The sequence below is a fragment of the Anolis carolinensis genome, unplaced genomic scaffold, assembly GCF_035594765.1.
Source record: "Anolis carolinensis isolate JA03-04 unplaced genomic scaffold, rAnoCar3.1.pri scaffold_11, whole genome shotgun sequence".
Classification (NCBI taxonomy): Eukaryota; Metazoa; Chordata; class Lepidosauria; order Squamata; family Dactyloidae; genus Anolis; species Anolis carolinensis.
The window spans coordinates 22,914,800-22,940,508 of record NW_026943822.1 but is presented as its reverse complement, the minus strand read 5'-3'; the positions used below and the strand labels follow the sequence as shown (position 1 = coordinate 22,940,508).

Genomic DNA, 25,709 nt, shown 5'->3' with positions numbered 1-25,709 from the left:
GATTATAATCTCAGATTGCAATATAATCCAGTGCAAATATGGGTTCAGAAATTGGATTGGGTTGCTGTGAGTTTTCTGGGCTGTATGGCCTTGTTCCAGAAGCATTAGCATCGACTAGCCTTGCAGCATCAAAGCCTGGCTGCCTAGTTTCCAACAGACCTCCCAACTGGGTTGTTGTTTATTTTCTGGTCTGTATGCCCATGTTCCAGAAGCATTCTCTCCTGACATATACCTCACAACCTCTGAGGATGCCTGCCATAGATGTGGGCGAAACTTCAGGAGAGAATGCTTCTGGAACATGGCCGTATAGCCCAGAAAACTCACAGCAAACCAGCAATTACTGCCACGAAAGCTTTCGACAGCACAGAAATTGCATTATATAGATCCCATAGCATTGAGGAGCCGGCGTTGTCCGTAGACACCTCCTAGGTTATGTGGCCAGCATGACTCCATGGAGCACTGTTACCTTCCCACTAGAGCAGTACCTATTGATCTACTCACATTTGCAGAAACACCCCAGATAAGGAATGCCAAAATGTGTTTGGAGATGCATTCCTTGTTTCAATTCTCTGAAAATGTCGGCCCACCTCGGTAAGAATTTCTCAAAGGACGACGTCTGTGAAAAATAACCTGCTTTATTTCAACCATCTTGACAAAGTTGGCCATCTCTGTTATAAATTATTCAATCAGATAGACATTTAAAAAAACTCTTCTAAATATTCAGGCCTGGGTTTACACCTCGTTTGGGTTACTTTGGACATAGACCTTTAATTGACACCTTGGGGAGCATCAACTCTGTTGAATGGATGCAGTTTGGCAGCACGTTCACTGTCCTGGCTCAATGTTGTGGGATCTTGGGAGTTGTAGTTAGAGTAGGCATGGGCAAACTTGGGCCCTCCTTCCAGGTGTTTTGGACTCCAACTCCCACCATTCCTAACAGCCTCGGGCTCCTTCCTTTCCCCCCTCCGCTGCTTAAGTGACATAGACTTGAGACACCAAGTAGTAAAATCTTAGTCTCGGCTTTTTGGGTCACAGTTTCTCTATGTTCTTTCCATGATAATGTATGGTGGAAAGTCAGTCCCAGGTACTCGAAGCTTTTTACCTGCTCTAAAGGGAATTTTCCAGTAGACCATTTGTATTTTGGGGTTGTTGTATGTCTTTCGGGCTGTGTGGCCATGTTCCAGAAGCATTCTCTCCTGACGTTTCGCCCACATCTATGGCAGGCATCCTCAGAGGTTGTGACGCGAAACGTCAGGAGAGAATGCTTCTGGAACATGGCCACACAGCCCGAAAGACATACAACAACCCTGTGATCCCGGCCATGAAAGCCTTCGACAACACATTTGTATTTTGTGTATTTGCGTTCAAAAACAAGGACTTTTGATTTGCTAAAATGGATAATTAGCTCATTTGTTTTGCAATAGTCTGTAAATACAGTAGAGTCTCACTAATCCAAGCCTCGCTTATCCAAGCCTCTGGATAATCCAAGCCATTTTTTGTAGTCAATGTTTTCAATATATCGTGATATTTTGGTGCCAAATTCGTAAATACAGTAATTACAACATAATATTACCGTGTATTGAACTACTTTTTCTGTCAAATTTGTTGTATAACATGACGTTTTGGTGCTTAATTTGTAAACTCATAACCTAATTTGATGTTTAATAGGCTTTTCCTTAATCCCTCCTTGTTATCCAAGTTATTCGCTTATCCAAGCTTCTGCCGGCCCGTTTAGCTTGGATAAGTGAGACTCTACTGTATCTTGAGTTGATGTAGGAGCCCTGGTCTGGATCTGGACAGGATGGCTGTGTCGTCTGCATAAAGCAGAATGGGGACTCTCCTCGTGCCCAAACTGGGAAGGTGTCCATCATGATGATTTCTTCTAGGTCATTTTAAAATATGTTAAACAGGGTCAGGGCTAAGATACAACCCTGCCTGACTCCTCTGATCATTTGAATTGGCTTTGAAATTTGGCCCTGAGGACACCTGTAAAAGAGTGTCCCTGTATAGCTCTTTGATGAGGAAGAATAGTCTTCTGTCGGTTAGACACTTATCTAGTTTAGTAACTCAAAACGCAGATGTCTATAATCTACAGTGAAACGTAAAAAGGAAAGTATGGTATGTAATGTGTGAGTACTATGTTAGTAATGTAATACTATCTTCTATATAAACAACTTTTAGTGGCACTTGTTATGCAAGCTGCCAAAGAAGGGGATTATGGTATCTTATTAACATCAACCAAAATTGGATTCGATTAGAAACAGTGGTAGATCAGAGCCCTCTAGAATCTCTTACATTTACTAATAGTATATATTACAATGAATACTTTACTTTAGGTATCCACTACCTGTATTCACTTTAACTACATTAGTATGGTTCTTAACATAAAGGAATATACTCAGCAACACTTACAAAGGTATTAAGGAAAAACTATTCCTCTTTATAGTTTCAGTGTCAGTTCTCTCAAATAGAAATCAAAACCAGATAAAGTCTTATTGTTGACTTAATAACAATCAAAATAGTTGTCGCAGCGTTGAATCGAGGTAAATAAACAGTTCTTAACATATATATGTACAACAAGACAACCCTTCACATAAGTCTTAACATAAAACTGTTGTAGTCTGTAGATTGGTTACAATCTTGTCCAATCAAATAAATGAAAAACAAGCAGAATCTACTGCTCTCTTGATATAGAAGATAGTATTACATTACTAACGTAGTACTCACACATTACATACCATACTTTCCTTTTTGCGTTTCACTTATCTAGCTTAGACCATAATTTGGGTCTGGAGACGGAATCAAATGCTGCTTTTCAATCCATGAAGGCCACGAAGAATTTAGTATTTTATGGTATTTCTCCGCTAGATGTAGGAGAATTAAGCTCTGATCCATGGTGGATGAGCCTAGGGAATTACCTGACTTTGTGTAGTTTGTGTTTGTTAAGCAATTTCCCCGGTTTGACTGTTCTGTAAACTCTTGTATGTTATTCACTTAACAGCTGTGGGTCCATAGACCGTAATAAAGTTAATTTACTCTATCTTATAAGGTAAAACTTCAATAAAATATATATATTAAAAAAAAGTTATGTATGCACCAAGTAAACATCACTTAATTTAAACCCAGGCCCGACCAAGAAGCCATGAAATCATGTCACACACACCTGGGTTTCACCAACTTCTCACAGAATCTTTCTGAACATCTGCTTAATCTATTCTTCACTCCGCTTAAGTGGCTGAGGGGAAAAAGGAAGGGGCCTGAGACTGCTAGGGATGATGGGAGTTGGAGTCCAAAACACCCAGAGGGCTGGAGTTTGCTCATGCCTGCTCTACAGCGATGACTTGTCAATTCAAGTGGTATCAAACTGCATTCTTTCTACAACGTTGATGCAACCTCGTCCCTTTCCAGACCCATTTTTAGGAGATATGGACCCGATTCAAACACTTTATGAGATGTCTTCCCTGGTTTGTTGACATTCTGGTCCCATGAGTTCATTCCTTGTGGAGAGAAGACCAAGGAATGCTTTCTTGTATGTTTTTGGGCCCAGTTTTTCTCTCTTTTTTTTTGCTGGGTTGCCCAACCTTAGAGAAGACATTGCATCTCCCACTGGAACATAATGCAAGTTCATCCTCGTCGTCCCGACTTTGGAGAAATCTTTACTCCGAGGGCTGGAAACGGATGATTCAGAATGATCCCAAGGACAGCTCAACGTTTGGCTTGTCGAAACAAAACCTACCCGAATCTCAGCCTTTCCGCCTCAACGTCACCAGACCGTTTCATCGCTTCGATGCCCCAAACATTTGCCTGGAAAATTATATTTAAAAAAACCCAAAACCTACAAGGCAAAATGGCATTTTGTAAGCATTGCCCAGCATGTCTGACTCATGTTCAGAAGTTGCTTCATTTAGCTTCTAAATCGGGTCAAAATTCAGCACCAGGCTCACTTTCTATTCTGCAACAAAAAATTCTGCAACCTGCATAAGTTAGACCACCAGACATGCATTTGTACAATTGGTTCCTATTATTGTGCTTTATCGTCCTTTGGACTTTTTGCTCGTCATACGGCAGAGCAAGGCATTGCAACCCCACCACTCCGAACATCTGAATAATGTCCTTCTTTTAGTTCTACGAGCATGGTCTTGAAAATTCAGAGTCCTCGGCTCTTTGAAAAAAAGAAGGAATCTTTGGTTCTCTAGAAGATCAATTGTGCTTTTCAATACGCCCTCTGAAATTAAAGAGTTTTGCTTGTTTTCCTTGGAAATTTCCCATGATGAAGGCAACGAACGTCCTTGAGGACAATCCTAGAAGGTTTTGGGCCAAGCATGGAATTCATGTCTCTTGTATGTATCAACAAAGAGGAGGACAAGGAGAAGAAGGAAGAGGCAGGAGGACCTCTACTTGGAGACAGTGACACTGTTAAGTCTTTGTTCCCAACCCTCAGACCCAGTATTGGCTGTTCTTTAAGGCTGGATTAGATGTCCTACAATACTGTAGAAGTTCAGGCTCCTGTTGTCCACCTGGCCCTAAACCTTTAGAGTTGAGTCCCGCTTCTTTGGCCTCCAGTGTGCTGACTGTTGATAAAGGAATGCCTTGGTTGGGCTCGGTCTTCCGGAAGGTCTCTTGGTCAACCACGGTCCCGTTCTTGTATTTGGGGGGCGTCCCTTGGACGTTGTGCTTGCCCGTCTTGTTCCGCTTGTGGAGGTAGAAGAGCAAGGGCAGGATCAAGGCCAGGAGAAGAAGGATGAGGCAGATGGGCAGGATGATGCTGAACATGTTGGCTTCAATGAAACTGAGAAGCGTGCCCCTTTCTCCTGGAGAGGACACGGTGGTTAATATCCCTTGGTCCAGCAATGCTGTCGGATGGACTGGTTGCTCACTGGGATTCGGGCTGGACGGTTTGGACTCAAAGGGACTGTTGGTGAATGTTTGGGGAGAAGAGGTCCTGTCTTGGTGGGTGGAGCTGGAGTCCTTCTCTCGTAAACTGGGCACCTTCAAAAGCGTCACTCCATAGGGCTTTGTGGAGTTGAAGGCCTCGGTGATGTACCCCAAAGACTCCAGAGCTGGAGGAACTCCCTCAGCAGCCAACTCAAACTGGAAACTGTCTTGTTCTTGCCTTTCCTCAGGGTCTCCCACCTCCCAGATTTCTAAGCCGACCAGACCTTGCTCAAGATCATGCTGAGTGAAGGTATCGATGGGGACAATTTGGTTTGTAGGATCTCTGGAGACCTTCACAAACTGGCTTCTTTGGGGACCTTGAAGGATTTTGAATTCGGGATTACTCTTGGTCCTGTTGGCCAGCTCACTTGCGTCAAGGATGCTGGTGTCAAGCTGGATCGTGGTTCCTCTTGGCCAGAGGGCGTCTTGTTGAGTTTTGACCAAGGCCTTCACTGCGACGCTCACCACACCTGATATGTTGACCTCTCCTGAAGTGGCAAGGAACTGGAAACCATCCTCGGAGGAGACAAAATCAGTGAAAGTAAACAACACTTCTCCATCATCCACTTGCTTCTGTGAAAATTCCTTCACGGGTTTTTGGTTGACCTCGATTTGGCCAAACTGTGGGTCTCCGATGATTCTATAGAGAGCATTGTGCTCCCCTTCATCCAAAGTCCCTAGAAGATGGTCATGGGACAACGGGGCCACGTTAATGTCCTGTGGAATCTCCAAGAGTGTCTGATTGGTTGCCCAGGTGATTGCTGGAACAACCATAATTTCCAAGGAAGTAAAAATGGTTGGATTATGTCCATCGGAGATGGCAAAGTCTAAGGTCCCAGAAGAGCTAGTTCCATTGGCGATGAACATTATGCGCCCTGTGTTGATGTCTGCTTGAGTAAACTGGGAAACAGGCACCTGCTTATTGTGGACATGGGTCACAAACCCACTGGATGATCCAGAAAGGATGTCGTATTTGATTTCCTCTGGGGAGCTGTCAGGATCCTTGACATTCAAGTGGTCTTGGGAGATCACCAAAGACGAGCCGTGAAGGACTCGCAGAACGTGTTCTTGGCTGACCAGCCGTGGAGGGACCTCATTACTATCCTTCACCGTGATGTTGAATATTCCAGAAATGACAGGCCCTTCTTCCTTTTGTGGAGGCTGGATTGATTTCACACCAAGAGGCCGGAGCCAGGCGCTAAACCGGAAATGGTCATCCATGGTGCCGGGTCCATGGTGAGCATACTCCAACCCACCTGCAGCAAGGTCAGATTGCAGGAAATAGGGGTGCTCCCTATTGACCGGACCATCTGGTACAGACAGGGTTCCATGAGCAGGTAGTTGGGTGACCAGAAACAACACATCATAGGACCGTCTCTTGGCACCCGGTTCTTTAAAGACTAGGAGGTTGGAAGCATCCAACAATGAGATGTCTATCACTTTGCTTTGAGCTTCTGGAAGAGTAAGACCTGAAAAAGAGGAGGAAGGGATAGGTCATGGTATGATCTATCTCAGTATATGCCTTCACAACCTTGTGGTCAGTCATAGGTCGGAAGCAGGGCTGGCCCTAGGTAATTTTTAAGTGTAAGCGAACAGAATTTTGCCACCCCAAAACCATAAAAACATAGGCGGAGCCAACTGCCGTTTGGTAAAAAAGAGATTTTGAAAAAGAGTTCAGTCTGTGATCAGGGGAATCACAGGGAAGTTCAAATCTCAGTCTGTGATCAAGGAATCACAGGGAAAGACTGGTTCTAAGGAACTGAGAACCAGGGAAGTTCAGATCTCTAGTTTGAATCATTTTGGATAGGTCAAATTACTTATTTGAGTTAGTAGTGAAGTCTGAGTGATAAAGAGAAGAAATCCCAGTTAGATCTGTAGTGATCAGTTAAATTAAGAACGTCAGTTAGAAGAAAAAAGTTTAAACTGCTCAAGGGAAGAAATAATCCTTTTGAGAGTTGTTTCATTACATGTTATCATTGTAACTGCTGAAGAAGTGTACCTCTAAGTGAGAAGCAACATTGAAACCACTAAGCTTATGTCCCTGAATAAACTTGTTACTGTTTTTCAACATCCAAGCCTCTGTTACATACATTCTAAGATAAGTTACGCTACCTTTTAAAGCAAAAGTAAACATCTCCCTACGTCTTTGGTGGTTGCATCGCCCCAAATTGGTGGCAGTCGTTACAAATTCGTTACAGGTGCCTTCAGCAACTGCTTACTTCGCCTAATGGTTGAACCGCCCCTGGTCAGAAATGACTTGAAGGCACACAGCAGCAATCTCACAGGATTGTGAGATTGGTGTTATGTGCCTTCAAGTCATTTCTGTGCCCTATTCTATGCTCAAAAGGTCTATATGTTGTGAATGTGGACATTGGCTTTACCTTTGTTCCTCCACAACCGAGTGGAGCCCTGGGGACAACCGTTCTCGAATGATACCGACACGCCGAGGACGTATGGATCCGTTGTTGTGGATGGAGAAGAAAGGCGGAAGTGGAAGGCATCTTCAAGGCTCCAAAAAGGCTCAGACGGCATTTCGTGATGGTACGATATCACTCCATTGTCTACCTGGATGGATGTGTGGAAAGAGGAGGGTTGGGTTAGTCCGGATGAAAAAAACTACCCATTCTCAGAATCCTGTCGGTGGCTTGTCTGGCCATTATGGAATACAATGCTAACATAACTACCATATATACTTGAGTATAAGCCGTCCCAAATATAAGTCGAGGCACCTAATTTTACCACAAAAAATTGGAATAACTTATTGACTCAAGTATAAGCCGAGGGTGGGAAATGCAGCAGCTACGGGTAAATTTCAAAACAAAAATAGATACCAATAAATGTTCATTAATTGAGGCATCAGTAGGTTAAATGTTTTTGAATATTTACCGTATTTCAAAGAAAAACAATAAACTAGTTCTATATTTCTTCTTCCTGACTTGCAAGGGCGTCTTTCTCTTTTCAAAACATTATCTTGATTAAGAGCGAGGGAGGCTTTGCAAAAGAAAACACACTGATAAGGGAAGAGAAGAGAGAAATAGATCACATTTTGCAACCAATAGCCTCCAGGCTCCGTTGCCGGCCTTGACTTTGATCCAATTATAAGCCGGGGAGGCTTTTTCCGCTCATAAATAAGGGCTGAAAAACTCGGCTTAAGTATATACGGTACTTTCTCAGGCATTGCGTAAGGAGATATGCAGTACCTCCTTCTGGAATGGCCCATCTTGGAGACCGGGAATGTTACTTTTGGGACCACAACTACTGGAGCTGTTGACTTACCTCAGATTGGGTGAAATTCCTCAACTGCTCTCCGTTGTTGTCCTTCTGGTTGTTGAGCAACCGGCCAAATTGTGGGGGCTGGTCTACGATATATAACCAAGACTGGGTTCCTTTGTCATCGTTGGTCACCGCTTTCAGATTCTGGCTTCTTATTGGCTGAAAAGTACCTTAAAAAGAAATGGTTTGCAAGGGTCACTGACTTGGGTTGGAGATGGAACATATCTGGCCCAGGGTTTTACTTAATTCTGGGGAGTTTGGTATAATTTTGTGGTCCGTTTTGTGTCCCCAGAGGATACTGAGCGCCCACTGTATATATTTTAAAGTAAATCAACTAATCAAATAATCAAATAAATACCTGGACAGACGGCCAGATCTTCCTTATTTTCCAGAATGAGAGTCAGCTTCTTTTGGGCCCTCACAGCGAAGAAATGCCCTGGAGACATGTTCTCTCCATCCGATAGATCAAAGGAGAATCCTCCATCCAGGGCTCCTAAGGAAGAGGTTGAGAAAAGAGGGTGAAGCATAGGACTATCTGGATGAACATGACCATCACGGAGTCCACATATCCTCCTCTTAAATGGCAGTGATCAGAGTTTAGGTGGGATCTCGTTTCCTGCAATTTGAACCCATGTCTCCATTGTGTCCTAGTCTCCAGAGCAGAAGAACAACAAGCTGGCTCCATCTACAATATGGTCTCCTTTCAAACATGTCCTCTCTTGATCTTCTCTTCTCCAAGCTAGACATACCCAGCTCCTTAAGATGCTCCTCAGAGAGATTCATGGTTTCCAAACCTTGAATCATCTTGGTTGTCCTTCTCTGGACAATATCTGGTCCATATCCTTCTTGAATCTAGGTGAGATCTGACCAAAACGAAATACAATTGGATGATGACTTCCGTTGATCTATACCAGGCATGGACAAACTTAGGTCCACCTGGTGTTTTGGACTTCAACTCCAACGATTCCTAACAGCCTCCCAGGAGTTGAAGTCCAAAACACCAGGAGAACCTAAGTTTGTCCATGCCTGGTATAGATCAACGGAAGTCATAGTCCAATTGTATTTTGTTTTGGCCACATTAACAGATCTCACCTAGATTCAAGAAGAATATGGACCAGATGGTGTCCAGAGAAGGACAACCAAAATGGTTAAAGCTTTGGAAACCATGAATCTCTCTGAGGAGCAGCTTAAGGAGCTGGGTATGTCTATCTTGGAGAAGAGAAGATCAAGAGGGGACATGTTTGAAAGGAGAACATATTGTAGATGGACCCAGCTTGTTGTTCTTCTGCTCTGGATACTAGGACACAATGGAGACATGGATTCAAATTGCAGGAAATGAGATCCTACCTAAACTCTGCCCACCCATTCTACCATTCACGTTCTCCTTCTTTCGGCTACAGACCTTTGTGGACAAACTCAACAAGTCGGCTGTTGATCTGGGCCTGGGTGAAGCGCTGGGTTGTGTCGTTGGGCGACGACTTCAACACCACCTTCCCATTGATGGGTCTCCTGATGGAGTAGACCACTTCCTCGGGAGGACTGTCTTCATCTTTGCTCAGAAGGAGCTCAGGAGTAATCTCTGCCATGGCATCTTCTTGGATCTGGAGGGAAGAGTCAAGAAACCAAAGAGGTTCACCACCAGGTTTGCATCCACCTTCTCACTGCTCTTCTTATCTTGCTGAAGGCTTAGACCAGTGGTTCTCAACCTCTGGGTCCCAGGTGTTTTGGCCTTCAACGGGCTGGGATTTCTGGGAGTTGTAGGCCAAAACACCTGGAGACCCACAGGTTCAGAACGACTGGTTTAGATATAGACATCCCAGGTAATTCTATGGTGTGCTTCCACCAGAAGCTATCTATCTAAAGCAAATCTTTAGAGAGGACTAGCTGTGCCCGGCCACGCGTTGCCGTGGCTTATGGGAATCCTTTGTTGGCCAGGTGGAATAGCAGTGGTATTCATGCTGGTCAACAAAGGATTCCCCTAGGTAGGAAGCAGTCAGGCTTTGATGCTGCAAGGCTGTTTTGTGCTATTCTAGTTGGCCAGTAAAGGATTCCCTTGGCAGGAGGCAGCCAGATTGTGATGCTGCATGGCTATTCAGTGCTATATATAGATTATAGGTACTGTATATACTTGAGTATAAGCTGATCCGAATATAAGCCGAGGCACCTAATTTTAACACAAAAAACTGGGAAAACATTGACTCCAGTATAAGCCGAGGGTGGTAAATTTCAGAAATAAAAATAATTACCAATAATATTACATTAATTGAGGCATCAGTAGGTTAAATGTTTTTGAATATTTACATAAAGCTCAAATTTAAGATAAGACTGTCCAACTCTGATCCAATCATGATTCTCATCTTCTTCAATGTAAATGTGCTTATGTATCCTTTTAATAATAATAGAGTAAAATAAAAGCAAAGGCACTGTTTTGGTTGCAAAAGCATATCCTCCAAGGGAGGGGCTAGAGCGTTGCTTTTTCTGTAGCCCACGCCGGCGCTGAATTATTCAAGCTTTATGCTTCATCTCTGCTCTTAGATGTTGGTTTTTATTATGTTTGCCCATGCTCCGTGCCGCCTGTGATCTTGGGACACGGCGACGGCTCCTTCTGCCTCGCTCGGCCAGAAATTGCTTCCATGTCGTGCTGGAAACAAGTGTTGATGTGTTGGATTATCCTTTGCTTTATTTCTCATATTTCCTTTTAATCCCTTACATGCCAACGCCCTGGGGCTGGTGTCTTCGGTGTCCAAAACACCAAACCGGATTGCATTCTATCGCTATGTAATGTGATTTTTGTTCCTGGGTTATATACGGCATTTCCTAATTGCTTCTATCATGAAAACATAGGAAAAGTTCATCAAACTGTCAAAACTTTCCTTTTGAGGGACAAACTACAACACGTTTTGCTACAGTTTTTCAATGAATAGCTCATCGAGTCTCAACCAATTCAACAGAGTTTGTGGCAGCCACAAAAACGAAGTTTCTGGAGTAGAACAACTACTTACAAAGTAAGGATCGCACAATGAAACAGGAAATAATACTTTCAAACCAGATTTATTTTCAACTTTTATTACATAGTGATGATGATGATTATGTGTTTTTGAAGGCTTTCATGACCAGAATCACTGGTTTGCTGTGAGTGTTTTGGGCTGTCTGGCCATGTTCCAGAAGCATTCTCTCCTGACGTTTCACCCACATCTATGGCAGGCATCCTCAGAGGTTGTGAGGTCTGTTGGAAACTAGGCAAGTGGGGTTTATATATCTGTGGAATAATGTCCAGAGTGGGAGAAAGAACTTTTGTCTGTTGGAAACAAGTGTGAATGTTGCAATTAATCATCTTGATTAGCACTGAAAAGCCTTGCAGCTTCAAAGCCTGGCTGCTTTCTACCAGGGGGAAATCCTTTGTTGGGAGGTGTTAGCTAGCCCAGATTGTTTCTTGTCTGGAATTCCCATTTTCTGAGTGTTCTTCTTTATATACTATATGGTTCTTCAAGATGTCTTAGAGAGCTAATGCCTTCCCTTTGACTTACACAGTTAGTCACCTCAGTCCTAGAAATGTGGCCAAAGGTCAAGGATGATGGGCTTTGTAGTCCAAAGAGCTGGCTAGTCCAAAAAAAAAAAAAAACCTAAGTAGCAGTGAATGTCATTACAGTAGATTCTCACTTATCCAAGCCTTACTTATCCAAGCTTCTGGATTATCCAAGCCATTTTTGTAGTCAATGTTTTCAATATATCGTGATATTTTGGTGCTAAATTCATAAATACAGTAATTACAGCATAACATTACTGCGTATTGAACTACTTTTTTCTGTCAAATTTGTTGTATAACATGATGTTTTGGTGCTTAATTTGTAAAATCATAACCTGATTTGATGTTTAATAGTCTTTCCCTTAATCCCTCCGTATTATCCAAGATATTTGCTTATCCAAGCTTCTGCTGGCCCGTTTAGCTTGGATAAGTGAGACTCTACTGTATATAATTTAGCAAGATGAAAAGCATTGTTGGCTCTCTGTCCTCCAAATAAATATCTTCTCGTCTCCCAAACTGGGAATGCTGTATATCTTGTTATTTTTTTTAAACAAGTCCTTGAACGAGGACACCAAAACTTCCCGAAAGTCACAAAACCCTGAACCCGATGTGATCCCGAGGCGCATCTGTTAAACAAGTGAGATCATGGGTGATGAGGACATTGGCTCAGCTTGTTGCTGTGGATCCTGGTCTTTCATCATCGTGTTTTGCCTTTGCTTTGTTTTTGTCCAGTTTGCACGTGGGATTCGGCTCTTTCCTCTTGAAACATCTCCATCATCCCCGTCTTTCAGCTGCCCTTTGGATTGATGTGTCCCTGATAAACGGTCAGCCAGATGGGATGAATTAACTGGATCCCTTGGGATGGTAAAGCTGAATGGAAATGCCAAAGAACTTTCCCATTTTGCTGTATGTTTTTTTTTTTAGTTTTGGAAGAATAATTTCGACCTTGCAGGATGAGGACAAGAACCAGAGTCATGGAAGTTCTCATAGCTTTGATTGTGTTGTCGAAGGTTTTCATGGCCGGAATCACTGAGTTGCTGTGACCGCACAACCCCTGAGGATGCCTGCCATAGATGTGGGCAAAACGTCAGGAGAGAATGCTTCTGGAACATGGCCATACAGCCCAGAAAACTCACAGCAACCCCGTGATTCCGGCCATGAAAGTCTTCAACAACACAATAATAATAATAACAATAGTGTTCAACTTGTGATTTTGTGATACGAAATCCAGCATATCTATCTTGTTTGCTGTGTCATACATAATTGTGTCAATAATAATAATAATAATAATAATAATAATAATTCTGGGTTGCTGTGATATACTACTACTACTACTACTACTAGTAATAATAATAATACTGTACTACTACTACTACAACTACAGTAGAGTCTCGCTTATCCAACATAAACGGGCCGGTAGAATGTTGGATAAGCGAAAATGTTGGATAATAAGGAGGGATGTCGTAATTAATGTATTTACGAAATTAGCACCCAAACATCGCAATGTATTGAGAACATTGACTACAAAAAAAAAAAACATGGATTACTGAAAGGCAAACTGCGTTGGATAATCCAGAATGTAGGATAAGCGAATGTAGGATGAGCGAGACTCTACTTTAATTATTGTATTTACAAATTTAGCACCAAAACATCGCAATATATTGAGAACATTGACTACAAAAAAAACATGGATTACTGAAAGGCAAACTGCGTTGGATAATCCAGAATGTAGGATAAGCGAATGTAGGATGAGCGAGACTCTACTTAATTATTGTATTTACAAATTTAGCACCCAAACATCGCAATGTATTGAGAACATTGACTACAAAAAAAAACATGGATTACTGAAAGGCAAACTGCGTTGGATAATCCAGAATGTAGGATAAGCGAATGTAGGATGAGCGAGACTCTACTTAATTATTGTATTTACAAATTTAGCACCCAAACATCGCAATGTATTGAGAACATTGACTACAAAAAAAAACATGGATTACTGAAAGGCAAACTGCGTTGGATAATCCAGAATGTAGGATAAGCGAATGTAGGATGAGCGAGACTCTACTTAATTATTGTATTTACAAATTTAGCACCAAAACATCGCAATATATTGAGAACATTGACTACAAAAAAACACTGATTACTAAAAGGCAAACTGTGTTGGATAATCCAGAATGTTGGATAAGTAAGACTCTACTTTAATTATTGTATTTACAAATTTAGCACCAAAACATCGCAATGTATTGAGAACATTGACTACAAAAAACACTGATTACTAAAAGGCAAACTGTGTTGGATAATCCAGAATGTTGGATAAGCGAATGTTGGATAAGTGAGACTCTAATTCATTGTTGGCCAAGCTGGGATTTGTAGTTCTTTGAAGGATCAGAGCTTGGGAACCACAGCAGCAATATTTAATAGAAAATTGAGGATCTGTATTTTGAAATACAGATTGACAGCGGAATGAGGCGGAATGAGGAAAACAGAGCGTGTTAAGATGGCAATCTCATTCACATTTCTGTGTTACATAAAAAGTCTATTATTATTATTTTTTTTCACAGCTTCTCTTCCGACAACCTGGAAATTGTAGTATGGGGATATACCGCCACCCTGTGGCTCTGTCACGCCATAGCAAGGCAGAAGATGGGACCAGTCAACACAGATGGTGTTTCTTTCCACCTTCTGTGTGGAAAAACACACACAAATATGGCATGTTCTGCTCTCATTTGGCCTCACTTTTCGTTCATCTTTGGCACTGCCAGCCGCTGATGGCGATAGCAGCTGGGGTTCGGACTATCACAGCATCGTTTCTGGGACAAAAACAAGGACACATTAAGAATTATTCCAAGTGAGGCTAAAGGCCTTGTTGGGTTCACGACTTGAGGTTCTCCATCATCACTCAATTTTGAAGTCAACACCAAACTGAATGATGATGAAGAACATCAAGCCCTGAATCCAACTGGTATGATTCCTCGTGTCCTCCTTCTGTCTGAGGATATCTTTTCTGGGACAAAAACAACTTGAGGTTCTCCATCATCACCCAATTTTGAAGTCAACACCAAACTGAATGATGATGGAGAACATCAAGCCCTGAATCCAACTGGTATGATTCCTCGTGTCCTCCTTCTGTCTGAGGATATCTTTTCTGGGACAAAAACAACTTGAGTTTCTCCATCATCACCCAATTATGAAGTCAACACCAAACTGAATGACGATGGAGAACATCAAGCCCTGAATCCAACTGGAATGATTCCTCGTGTCCTCCTTCTGTCTGAGGATATCTTTTCTGGGACAAAAACGACTTGAGGTTCTCCATCATCACCCAATTTTGAAGTCAACACCAAACTGAATGATGATGGAGAACATCAAGCCCTGAATCCAACTGGAATGATTCCTCTTGTGTCCTCCTTCTGTCTGAGGATATCATTTCTGGGACAAAAACGACTTGAGGTTCTCCATCATCACTCAATTTTGAAGTCAACACCAAACTGAATGATGATGGAGAACATCAAGCCCTGAATCCAACTGGAATGATTCCTCTTGTGTCCTCCTTCTGTCTGAGGATATCTTTTCTGGGACAAAAACAACTTGAGGTTCTCCATCATCACCCAATTTTGAAGTCAACACCAAACTGAATGATGATGGAGAACATCAAGCCCTGAATCCAACTGGAATGATTCCTCTTGTGTCCTCCTTCTGTCTAAGGATATCATTTCTGGGACAAAAACGACTTGAGGTTCTCCATCATCACCCAATTTTGAAGTCAACACCAAACTGAATGATGATGGAGAACATCAAGCCCTGATTCTAACTGGAATGATTCCTCTTGTGTCCTCCTTCTGTCTGAGGATATCATTTCTGGGACAAAACAAGGACACCATAAGAATTATTCCAAGCGAGGCCTTGTTGGGTTCAAGACTTGAGGTTCTCCATCATCACTCAATTTTGAAGTCAACACCAAACTGAATGATGATGGAAAACATCAAGCCCTGAATCCAACTGGAATGATTCCTCTTGTGTCCTCCTTCTGTCTATCCCTCCCAGCATCCCCATCACCACACCAGGGAGAAGGAAGTACCTGTAGTCCCAAGTTGACCACCAGAATTGGGGCTTCGTCGTTGGTTGGGATGATGTTGATGTTGACCGTCTTGGGTCGGCTCTGCTGGTTGACCTTGGAGATGTTGGCCACCACTGTGAAGCGGTCAGTCAAGGATTCGCTCCCATCATGGATGTATCGGATAAGCTGATGCTCCACCTGAAGGTCAGGAGAAGATCACCATAAGGGCCTCTCTTTCGAAAAAGACATTGCTACTACCAGTTGTCGCTCACATGAAACCACCAAATTGTACCATCTAAGGGTGCACTGAATAAGCTCTGAACTTTAAAGGAGCTATCTAGGAATCTCTAGATCCTCCAACATGACACCATCGTCAATTTCCAGTAGACATTGACCACAGAATCGTGTTCGAGGACTTATACCTTAACCCTAGAATGAACATATCTATCAAATCCATGAATAATCTAATTAGCAAATGTGGTGGGTTGATTCCTACCTCGTACCAGGAGAAGACATTCAAGTCATCTTCGTCTGGTCTCTCTACATTCTGGAAAACGCCATGCTCCGGTGCTTCAAGGACGACAAACTCCACATGAAGAGTTGTAAAATAAGTGCCGGGTATATTTAGGACATCCATGGAGAGCACCTGGCTGCTCCCTTCAGTCACGGTGAAGTTGTGAACCTCCAATGGGATGGAGATCGGAAGGATGTCCAGGCCCACCACGACCCCGTCCAGAGCATCCACTCCGTTGGCTGTGATGTCCACGGTGAACTGGTCGCCATCTATCTCTGGGCTGGATTGCAAGTAGAGGACCTTGCCTTCGTTGATGTCTTCTTGGGTGAACGTCTGGATCGGGTCCAAGGTGATGGGTTCATCTGGAGTGTGGCCCTGAGACAAGGCCACCAAGAACCCCGAGAGGGGAGGAATGGTGACAGTGTAGAGGATCTCATGGGGAGGTATATCTTCATGCTCCACCTGGAAGACACATGTGGGAGGACAGCAAAGAGAGTCACAGCAGGCAACAAGAGAGGAACAAATGAGACTATCAATGTGTTGTGGATATAATGCAGTGATTCTTCCCAAGAGCCCGAGACAGGGCTGAGCCTCTATACCTCTCCTGAGAGGCCTTTTTAGGACTAAAGGGCGGAGCAAGGGAAGGGGGCGGGGCCTCCTTCCAAGAGCCTGAGACAGGGCTGAGCCTCTATACCTCTCCTGAGAGGCCTTTTAGGACTAAAGGGCGGAGCTAGGGAAGGGGGCGGGGTCTCTTTCCAAGAGCCGGAGACAGGGCTGAGCCTCTATACCTCCCCTGAGGTGCTCGTTAGAACACAGGGGTGGGGTATAGAGGTTCAGCCCTGTCAGGCACTCGGGAAGAGGCCCCGCCCTCTCCTCTAGCCCCGCCTCCTGTGCCCTGGAAGGTGCTGTAGGACAGGGATAGAAGCTCAGCCCTGCCTCAGAGCTCGTAACTCCACCCATCCCAGTCCTGGCCGCCCATCTGCAAGAAAACTAACGCCTTGGCGTGACTTACCAGCAAGTAGTCGCTCTTGATTTCCACAGCTTCTCCTTGGAGGATGTGGATCCTTTCATTGTGAACGATCTTCAAAGGGTCTGGTTGAGAATTGGGATGGACTGTGATTTCAAGTACCTCCTCCACGGTCACCTGGTTTGCCTCGACAGAGACGTGGATTTTATCCTGGGGATTCTTGCTCCCATTATGGTGATGGTAAAGAACATCTCCCGCAAGCAGGTCCTTCTGGGTGAAAGAAGACACTTCCTGTCCATCTCGCAACACCACGCCCCACTTGGGTGGGGCTATGATGCGGAAGAGGATGTCTTCATCGTTCCTGATGTCCATGTTGGTTTCCAAGCTGAGGATGGAAGAGTCAAGGGTTGCTTGACTACCTTGGTGAACGATTAGGTCACTGCGATTATGGATTTTGATGTAAGGGTCTGAAGCTTGGACTTCCAGAAGGGTGGCAACCTGGTGCAGGCCGTCAGAAACCTGGAACTGGATCCAGCCTCGGTCAGCTCCAGAGTGGACAAAGAGGATCCTTTTCATCCTTAGGTCATCTTGGGTGAAGCGGTAGACCTGTCGACTTCTGTCATCAGCAGCGATGATGCTACCAAAGAGGATGTCCTTCCTTACAAACACCAGCTGTGTGTCTGAGAAGCCCGAATCCTCATCAAGAAAGGCAATGTCATTGGTGGTCATCAGACGCTGCCCATTCCGCACCACATTGAAGACCTTGTTGACCGCCTGGACCGGGGTGTGGTCATTGACAGGCTGGATGGAGACCCGGAAGACGCCTCTCACGTCCTCTGCATCCAAGTCAGAACTTCCTTCCATCTGCTTGATGGCCACAAATGGGATATCGTCCTCCAGAGTCTCTGAATCATCATGTTGGTACACAAGACGGCCCTGGAGGATATCTTCATTGGTAAATTTTGTGATCACTTCTTCACTGGATGGTGAACTCTTTGACGTTCTCCACATCAGCTTCCCATTGGTTGGACCATCTATCACTTCATACAGGTAATTGGCATTGTTGGCACTCTTGATGAACAAGTGGTCCTTGGAAATGATGGCCTGTCCTCCTTCTAGAATGGACAACAGGGTATTGGTCAGAACTGGAGCTTCTGGATCTCCCCCGATCTGTATCTTGTAGGTATAGATGGGAGAATAGTGGGCTCCAGACATGATGCGGAACTGGAAGGAATCTTCAGTCTCCTTGGAGTCTCTGATGGTCACACTGTATCTCAGCTGGTGATTTTGGAGATCCTCCTGTGTAAAGCCAAAGCCTTCCACCAGCCTCATACCACATAGCTCGAGGTTGCCCTTTTTGGGTGGCTGAATGATTGTGTAGTGGTAGGACTCCAGGCTAGAACTTGGCTCTTCCAAAGCTGCCTCCATTTCCACCGTGGTGATGTTCATCTCTTTCTCATGTTTCATCTGGAGAGGGACCATGGTCTTCATCTTGATGGTGGCTCTCGTGATCCTGATGAGGAAGGTGTTGTTTCTCAGTATCTTCTGGCCAACTTGGACAATGAACTCCAGCTTATCAATCATGTCTTCTGTATGCTGCTCCTCATCGGTGCTGACGTATTGAATGCGACCTTGCTCCACATCTTGCTGGTGGAAAGACTCTACTTTCTTCCATTCTCCACTTTGCTTTTGGATTTCTCCATACTGGAGGGGCATAGTCAAGCGATACAGGACGGGCACCTTTTGCTGGACTGCGTTGGTCTCCACAGAGAGGTTGGCCGTGGTGATCGGAACCACACCTCCCTGAGCAACATGGAGCCCTGTGTTGTTTCGAACCTGGATATCTGGCTCCACAGCAACGATCCTCAAGGTAGCCACTGGGCTCATGACCATGCCGTCATTGACTTGGATCATGAGTGATGACGTTGGTCCATTCTGGTGGATGTAGGCCACGTGACCTGCTTCCAGATCCCTGCAGGAAAATTCCTCAATGGGAACTCCAGGGTGGAAATCATTTTCCACGAAACCTTCTTCCACTCTTTTCCCACCAAGGAGCTGGAACCTCAAGCTGTCACAGGGGGTATCATCATCAAGGGCTTGGAGAATGTCAGGGTTGAGTTGCTTCCGCGTGTGCTCCAGGATGACTATGCGGTCTCCATGTGGGAAGATGATTTCCGGAGCATCGTTGACCGGGTTGACCTTGATAGGCAGCAGATATATCTGCCCTTGCCACAAACACTCTGGGATTTCTCCTCGAGCGGTGACAGTGACCTCCAGAAGCAGCTGATCCATCGGACTCTCTGAACCGTCATGGACATACTTGACTTTCCGGTTCACGATGTCCAACAGAGTGAACTTCCTTCTGTTTCTGGCCCGGGAGATGTCCAGTTGAAGCTCTCCATGCCGGGGGTCAGTGGTCACGCTGAAGAGGACCTGAGACTGACGGATGTTGGCGCTGCTTAGATCAATCGTCGGTTGGGCATGACGCCACTCCAGAAAAGCCGTCCCACCTTCGGCAACCACCAAAGGACTGACATGGAGAAGTTTGGTGAAGTTGGCAAAGATGGGGGGAAGATTTGGGTCAGGGTGGCAGGGCTCCATGACTGGGCCCTGCCAGTCGTCCAGAGGGGAACTTGTGGTGGCCTCATCCTGCTCATAGCTATCACTGTAGTCCGAATATTCCTCTAGCTTCCCACATCCAGCGGTTATGTTCCTCGTGACGAGAGCATCTTGAAGGCTTCTCTTCTCCTGGTTGACCCTCAAGTCTTCAATGCAGCCAACGAAAGAGCTGTTGGAGAAGTTGTTTCCAGACATACGTGCCAACCCACGCTCTCTCATCCGGGCAGCGGCCTTCTCGTTCAGACCTCCAACAAAGAGGGGTCCTTGGAGATTGAGGTGGCTGTGAATCCCCTTGTTGGAGGTCTGGGAGGCGTAGTAGTCGACAAGGATCTCAAACTTCCGGACATCCATGTAGACCTTGACCAAAGAGAGGCACGTTAGTAGAAAAGAGTTAATGCATTGAAGTCATCATTCATATCCTAGCAAAAACATCCAAACCAGGAGTCCCCAAACTTTTTAAACCATCCCTCAGACGGTTGGAGGGCCGGACTATCATTTAAAAAAAAAACTATGAACAAATTCCTATGCACACTGCACATGTTTAATTTTGAAGTAAAAAAACAAAACCGGAACAAATACAGCCTCAATGTTAATAATAATAATAATAATAATAATAATAATAATAATAATAATAATAATAATTGGAAGAGACCCTTTGGGCCATTTAGTCCAACTCCCTCCTGGCCTTTGTGCACCAAAAGCACTAGCAAAGCACCCCTTAATAATTAATTAATAATTAAATAATAATTAAAATACCATTATAAACACAAGCAAAGCTTTGGAATGCACGCATCCTTTGCACCACATGCGCCTTCCTCGGAAGAGAAGGCGGGAGCTGCTGCCGTGGGGGCCGGATAAATGGCTTTGATGGGCTGCATGTGGCCCGCGGGCCGTAGTTTGGGGACCCCTGATCCAAACCAATTACATTTATAGTAGAAGTAGGGGGAAATGTTAACTAAAAAATCCCAACATTACCAAAAGCATATTAATTAACCAAATCTGTGAATGATCAAATCTGCAGAAGTTAAACCCACAAATGTAGAGGATCAACTCTACTCAACTCATAGCTGATACAGATTACTAGCCAACTTCGTTGACTTTTGTTCCTTCCTAACACTGACCTTGACATAGTGGTCCTGCTCGTTGCTGAGGTAGACATTGTTGTGGAGCACCACTTGGCCGTTGCCTTTCTCCACGATCCCTCTGAGACGCCCGTCAACGATATCCAGGTAGAAGAAGTCATTCTCCAGGCCTGACTGGTAGATCAGCGGGGCTTGCTTGACGCTCGTGGTGATCACAAACTCAATGGACCCTTCGTTTCTCGCACTCCAACCAGGGAATGCAATGTAAGAGTTTGGTCCAAGAAAGCCAAGCGGGTCATCAGGGCCGGCGGAGAACTCAACGCTGCAACCTTCTTGGACGCCACGGGATTTCTGGGCAGCAGACCCAAGTGCAGAGAGGACATCGCGGTCATTGAAGGTCACCGCGTGGAGACATCCTCTGAATGGCGTGCTTACACCTACAAGGTATGGAAGCTCCAGGCTCCCAGTTCCACCCACATAGAGACCATACTCAACGTCCAGCTCTTGCAGAGGTCCAGGGATTTCTACGGATGCATTGAAGAGGCCGTCCACCATCAGGGTCATCTGCCTGTCTGCCACCAAGAGGTCGGCATCATGGATCACAAGGTCGTTGAGATAAGGACCTGCTGGAGACTTGATGGTCAGTTCTTCTGAGCCCAGGTCCATTCTGGCCTGAAAAGTCAAACCATCATCATTGTTGGAGCAACCATTTATGGAGCAAGTTCTGAAGGTTCCCATTTTGTTATCTCTATCCCACCACACTATATGAGGACATGGGTTCAGGGCCTTCTCCATTATGGTGCCCTGTGGAGGCCCAGTTGGAACCAGTTTCACTCCTAAAACGTTTTGTTGCCTGAAGCAGAGCGCATGGATCCCACCCATCTAAATCAGTTGCTGTTGGGTACCTTCAACGTGGACATGGAAAACCACGGCACTACTATGGGCGAATCATATATTCTCATCCCTATAAAACCCCATAGAGTTCTGCCTTTGGGTGTCCATTTGAAAGCACCCAACAAGAACCAGGATCAGGATTATGGAGACCAGGGTTGGAATCCTCACTCAGCCATGAAACTCAATTGCAGATTTACTCTAGGATTGCAATACATTGAGAATGTCTCAAAGGCATGTAATGACAACAAAGTCCCCAAATTTGGAAATGGAATTCAGCACCCCAAGTTAACCCAAACTGGGAGAGTTCATACACCCTCTATTTGGAATTAACTCTCACTGTTTTTGGGAATGATTGCATATAGTTGTTCAACAAATTGGATCAATGGACTTATAACATCTGACCAACCTGTAGGACGCCAGCACTGAGCTCCAGCAGGAGATAATTGGTTTGCCCTGCAGCCAGGAAAAGAAGTCCATTGCGCTGACTGGTGTAGAACTGGATGTGAAGCTGGACAGTGTTGTAGGTGCTTGCCAAGGGCATTTCTAGGTAGCCATCTCCAAAGAAGGATGCTGAAAGGAAGAGGTCCACAGGTTAGACATATCAAGACCCTTCCGGTAAATAGTGACTGGTGAATCCCATAGTAGTGAACCCATGTGCTTGAACTTTGAAGGAGCTTTCCTTGGTGCTGAACCTAGTTCAGAAAGAGAATTCAGCAACATAGCATTAGCCAGCTCAGTTTGGTTCAGATTATGAGTGTATTCAAAGCCCTGTTGATGTACAAACCACTAGGCATGATTGCCTAGGTGACTCTACACCAGGGGTCCTATGGATGGCTGATACTGGGCTAAATTTACATCTATAGAGACAGTACAACATCATGGTTGGAACAATGGGCCTACAATTCTGGAGACCAGGGTCCAAATCCCCACTCAGCCATAGAAACACATTGAGTGACCTTAGGTAAGTCACACTCAGGTAAGTGGGAGGCAAACCTGCTTTGCACAAATTTGGTCGAGAAAACCTTGTGATAGGTTCTCCATAAATTGGAAATGACTTGAAGGCACACAACCAACATCAATATAATAATAATTATTATTTATTGTTTATTGTTATAATTGTATTATTTTACTTTGTTTAATAATGTGTATTATGTTGTTATGTAATGTTTGTGTTGCTTTTATGACTGTAAACCGCCCTGAGTCCCATCCGGGAGATAGGGCGGTATATAAATAAAGTTTAATAATAATAATAATAATAATAATAATAATAATAATAATCACACAATCCTAAACACTTGGGAAGTGTTCTACTTGTGATATCTTTCTTGTTTGCTGTGTCATACTATGTCATTGTGTCAATAATAATAATAATAATAATAATAAATCCAGCATATCCATCTTGTTTGCTGTGTCATAATAATAAATAATAATACATCACACAGTCCTAAACACTTGGGAAGTGTTCTACTTGTGATTTTATAATACGAAATCCAGCATCTAGATCTCGTTTGCTGTGTCATACTATGTCTTTGTGTCAATAATAATAATAATAATAATAATAATAATAATTTATCCCATTCTGACTCTTTATTAAGTCTCCTTATGGGTTGGAGATTTTTTTAAAAAAGGAACAGAAATTTAAAAGATCCCAAATGTTTGCGATACCAGTCACTAACACTAGATGGGGAAATTAACTCTCTATACAGAAAACTATTTTTTGCAGCCACCACCTGTATCATCTCCAGGAGCAGTTCAGCTGGTGATGAAATGTATTTATGAGCTGGATATATTTGTGCATTGCCAAACACAGCATTGGCTTAATCGGTGCCAGAGCCCGGTCTAACAAAATAAATTGCAACATGGATGTAGGCTTCTCTCCTGTCCCCGCATGGGAAGCTGGAGCTGACAGAGGGAGCTCACCCGATCTCCCCAGATTCGAACCGCCAACCTGTTGGTCAGCAGTCCTGCCGGCACAAGGGTTTCACCCATTGCGCCACTAGAGACTCATACAGCACAGTCCAAAGCAGATACCGTATATACTCGAGTATAAGCCGACCTGAATATAAGCCGAGGAACCTAATTTTACCACAAAAAAAAAACTGGGAAAACGTTGACTCCAGTATAAGCCGAGGGTGGTAAATTTCAGAAATAAAAACAGATACCAATAAAATTACATTAATTGAGGCATCAGTAGGTTTAAATGTTTTTGAATATTTACATTAAGCTCAAATTTAAGATAAGACTGTCCAGCTCTGATCAAACCATGACTCTCATCTTCTTCAATGTCAATGTGCTTATGTATCCTTTTAATAATAATAGAGTAAAATAATACATGTAATAATAATACAGTAGAGTCTCGCTTATCCAACGTTCTGGATTATCCAACGCATTTTTGTAGTCAATGTTTTCAATATAGCATGATATTTTGGTGCTAAATTCGTAAATACAGTAATTGCGACATAGCATTACTGTGTATTGAACTATTTTTTTCTGCCAAATTTGTTGTCTAACATGATGTTTTGGTGCTTCATTTGTAAAATCATAACCTAATTTGATGTTTAATAGGCTTTTCCTTAATGCCTCCTTATTATCCAACATATTCGCTTATCCAACATTCTGCCGGCCCATTTATGTTGGATAAGTGAGACTCTACTGTAATAATAATAAATACAGGAAAATAATACATTTAATAATAAATAGAGTAAAATAATAAATGCAATCATAATAACATCAGAGTGAAATAATAAATGTAATAATAATAATAATGTAAAATAAATGTAATAGTAGCAACAATAATAGAGTAAAATATATATGCAATAATAATTGCATGTAAGACACACCTGTTTCGGCAGGCTTTTGAGTTCTGTTGCTGATGTTTAAAAGGTGCTTTTAGGATGTTTTAAAGATTTTTTTTTAAATGATGTTTTTAAAATGTTTTTTAAATTGTTGATTTTAGCCGGTTCTTGTAAGCCGCTCCGAGCCCTAGGGGAGTGGCGGCATATAAGTTTGAAAAATAAATAAATAAATAAATAAATAAATAAATAAAAATAATAAGATCAGAGTGAAATAATAAATGTATTCGTAATAATAATAAAATAGAACAGAAAACCCATCCCGGTCCTCTTTGGGAAATGCCAGTCCTGGGAGACTTTGCATGGCAACAGCTGTCTCTGTACCCAAACCTTTCACGTCCTTCGCAGATAAAAGCAGCAGCAATTTGCAACTAATCTCCCCATGACACAAAGAGCCGGGCGGGTCTGCATACTGGCATGCCAACTGGGAGGGTTTCTTCACCAGCTTGGCTTTGAAACAAGACTCAGAAGAGGCCCCCAAAGGCCATCTAGTCCATCCCTCTTCTGCTTTGTAAAAACATACAACCCAAACTCTCCCAGTCTCCATCAGACTATATATTACACTAGCTGTGCCCGGCCACACGTTGCTGTGGCAAAGTCTAACCAGCCTGGACACAGGATATTATTTGAGAACACAGAAATGCTCGACCATTCCAATAACTATCATGTCAGACTACACAGAGAAGCCATTGAAATCCACAAGTATGTGGACAACTTCAACAGAAAGGAAGAAACCATGAAAATGAACAAAATCCGGCTCCCACTATTAAAAAACAGTAGATGGGAACCAACACTCTGAGGGCAGAGGACAGCTAATGACTGAACAAAGGATGCCCCCAGGCAAGAGACAAAACCTTTCCAATGCTAATTTGGGTGATTAACTGAAACATTAATGCTGGCTTCCCAGTGACAAAGGACTCTTGCCACACCCTGGACTCACCACAGATATATATTCTTTCCTTTCCTTACTTAGTTTATCCATACCTCACAACC

The 25,709-nt window shown here is 43.5% G+C and overlaps 1 protein-coding gene across 1 annotated transcript in view; it reads right to left on the bottom strand.

Moving 5' to 3' along the window:
* Positions 1–617: 617 nt before the first annotated feature.
* The window catches only part of cspg4 (chondroitin sulfate proteoglycan 4), an 82,464-nt gene continuing 57,372 nt past the window's right edge, over positions 618–25,709 (bottom strand). Inside the window, exons 2-11 of the mRNA XM_008119175.3 lie at positions 22,271–22,434; positions 21,010–21,642; positions 17,315–20,245; positions 16,285–16,764; positions 15,810–15,986; positions 9,611–9,809; positions 8,567–8,701; positions 8,212–8,378; positions 7,317–7,500; positions 618–6,404 (exon numbers count right to left, since the gene is read on the bottom strand). Coding sequence (XP_008117382.2) covers positions 4,438–6,404; positions 7,317–7,500; positions 8,212–8,378; positions 8,567–8,701; positions 9,611–9,809; positions 15,810–15,986; positions 16,285–16,764; positions 17,315–20,245; positions 21,010–21,642; positions 22,271–22,434 — 7,037 coding nt within the window. The 3' untranslated portion in view covers positions 618–4,437. The remainder of the gene's footprint in view (positions 6,405–7,316; positions 7,501–8,211; positions 8,379–8,566; positions 8,702–9,610; positions 9,810–15,809; positions 15,987–16,284; positions 16,765–17,314; positions 20,246–21,009; positions 21,643–22,270; positions 22,435–25,709) is intronic.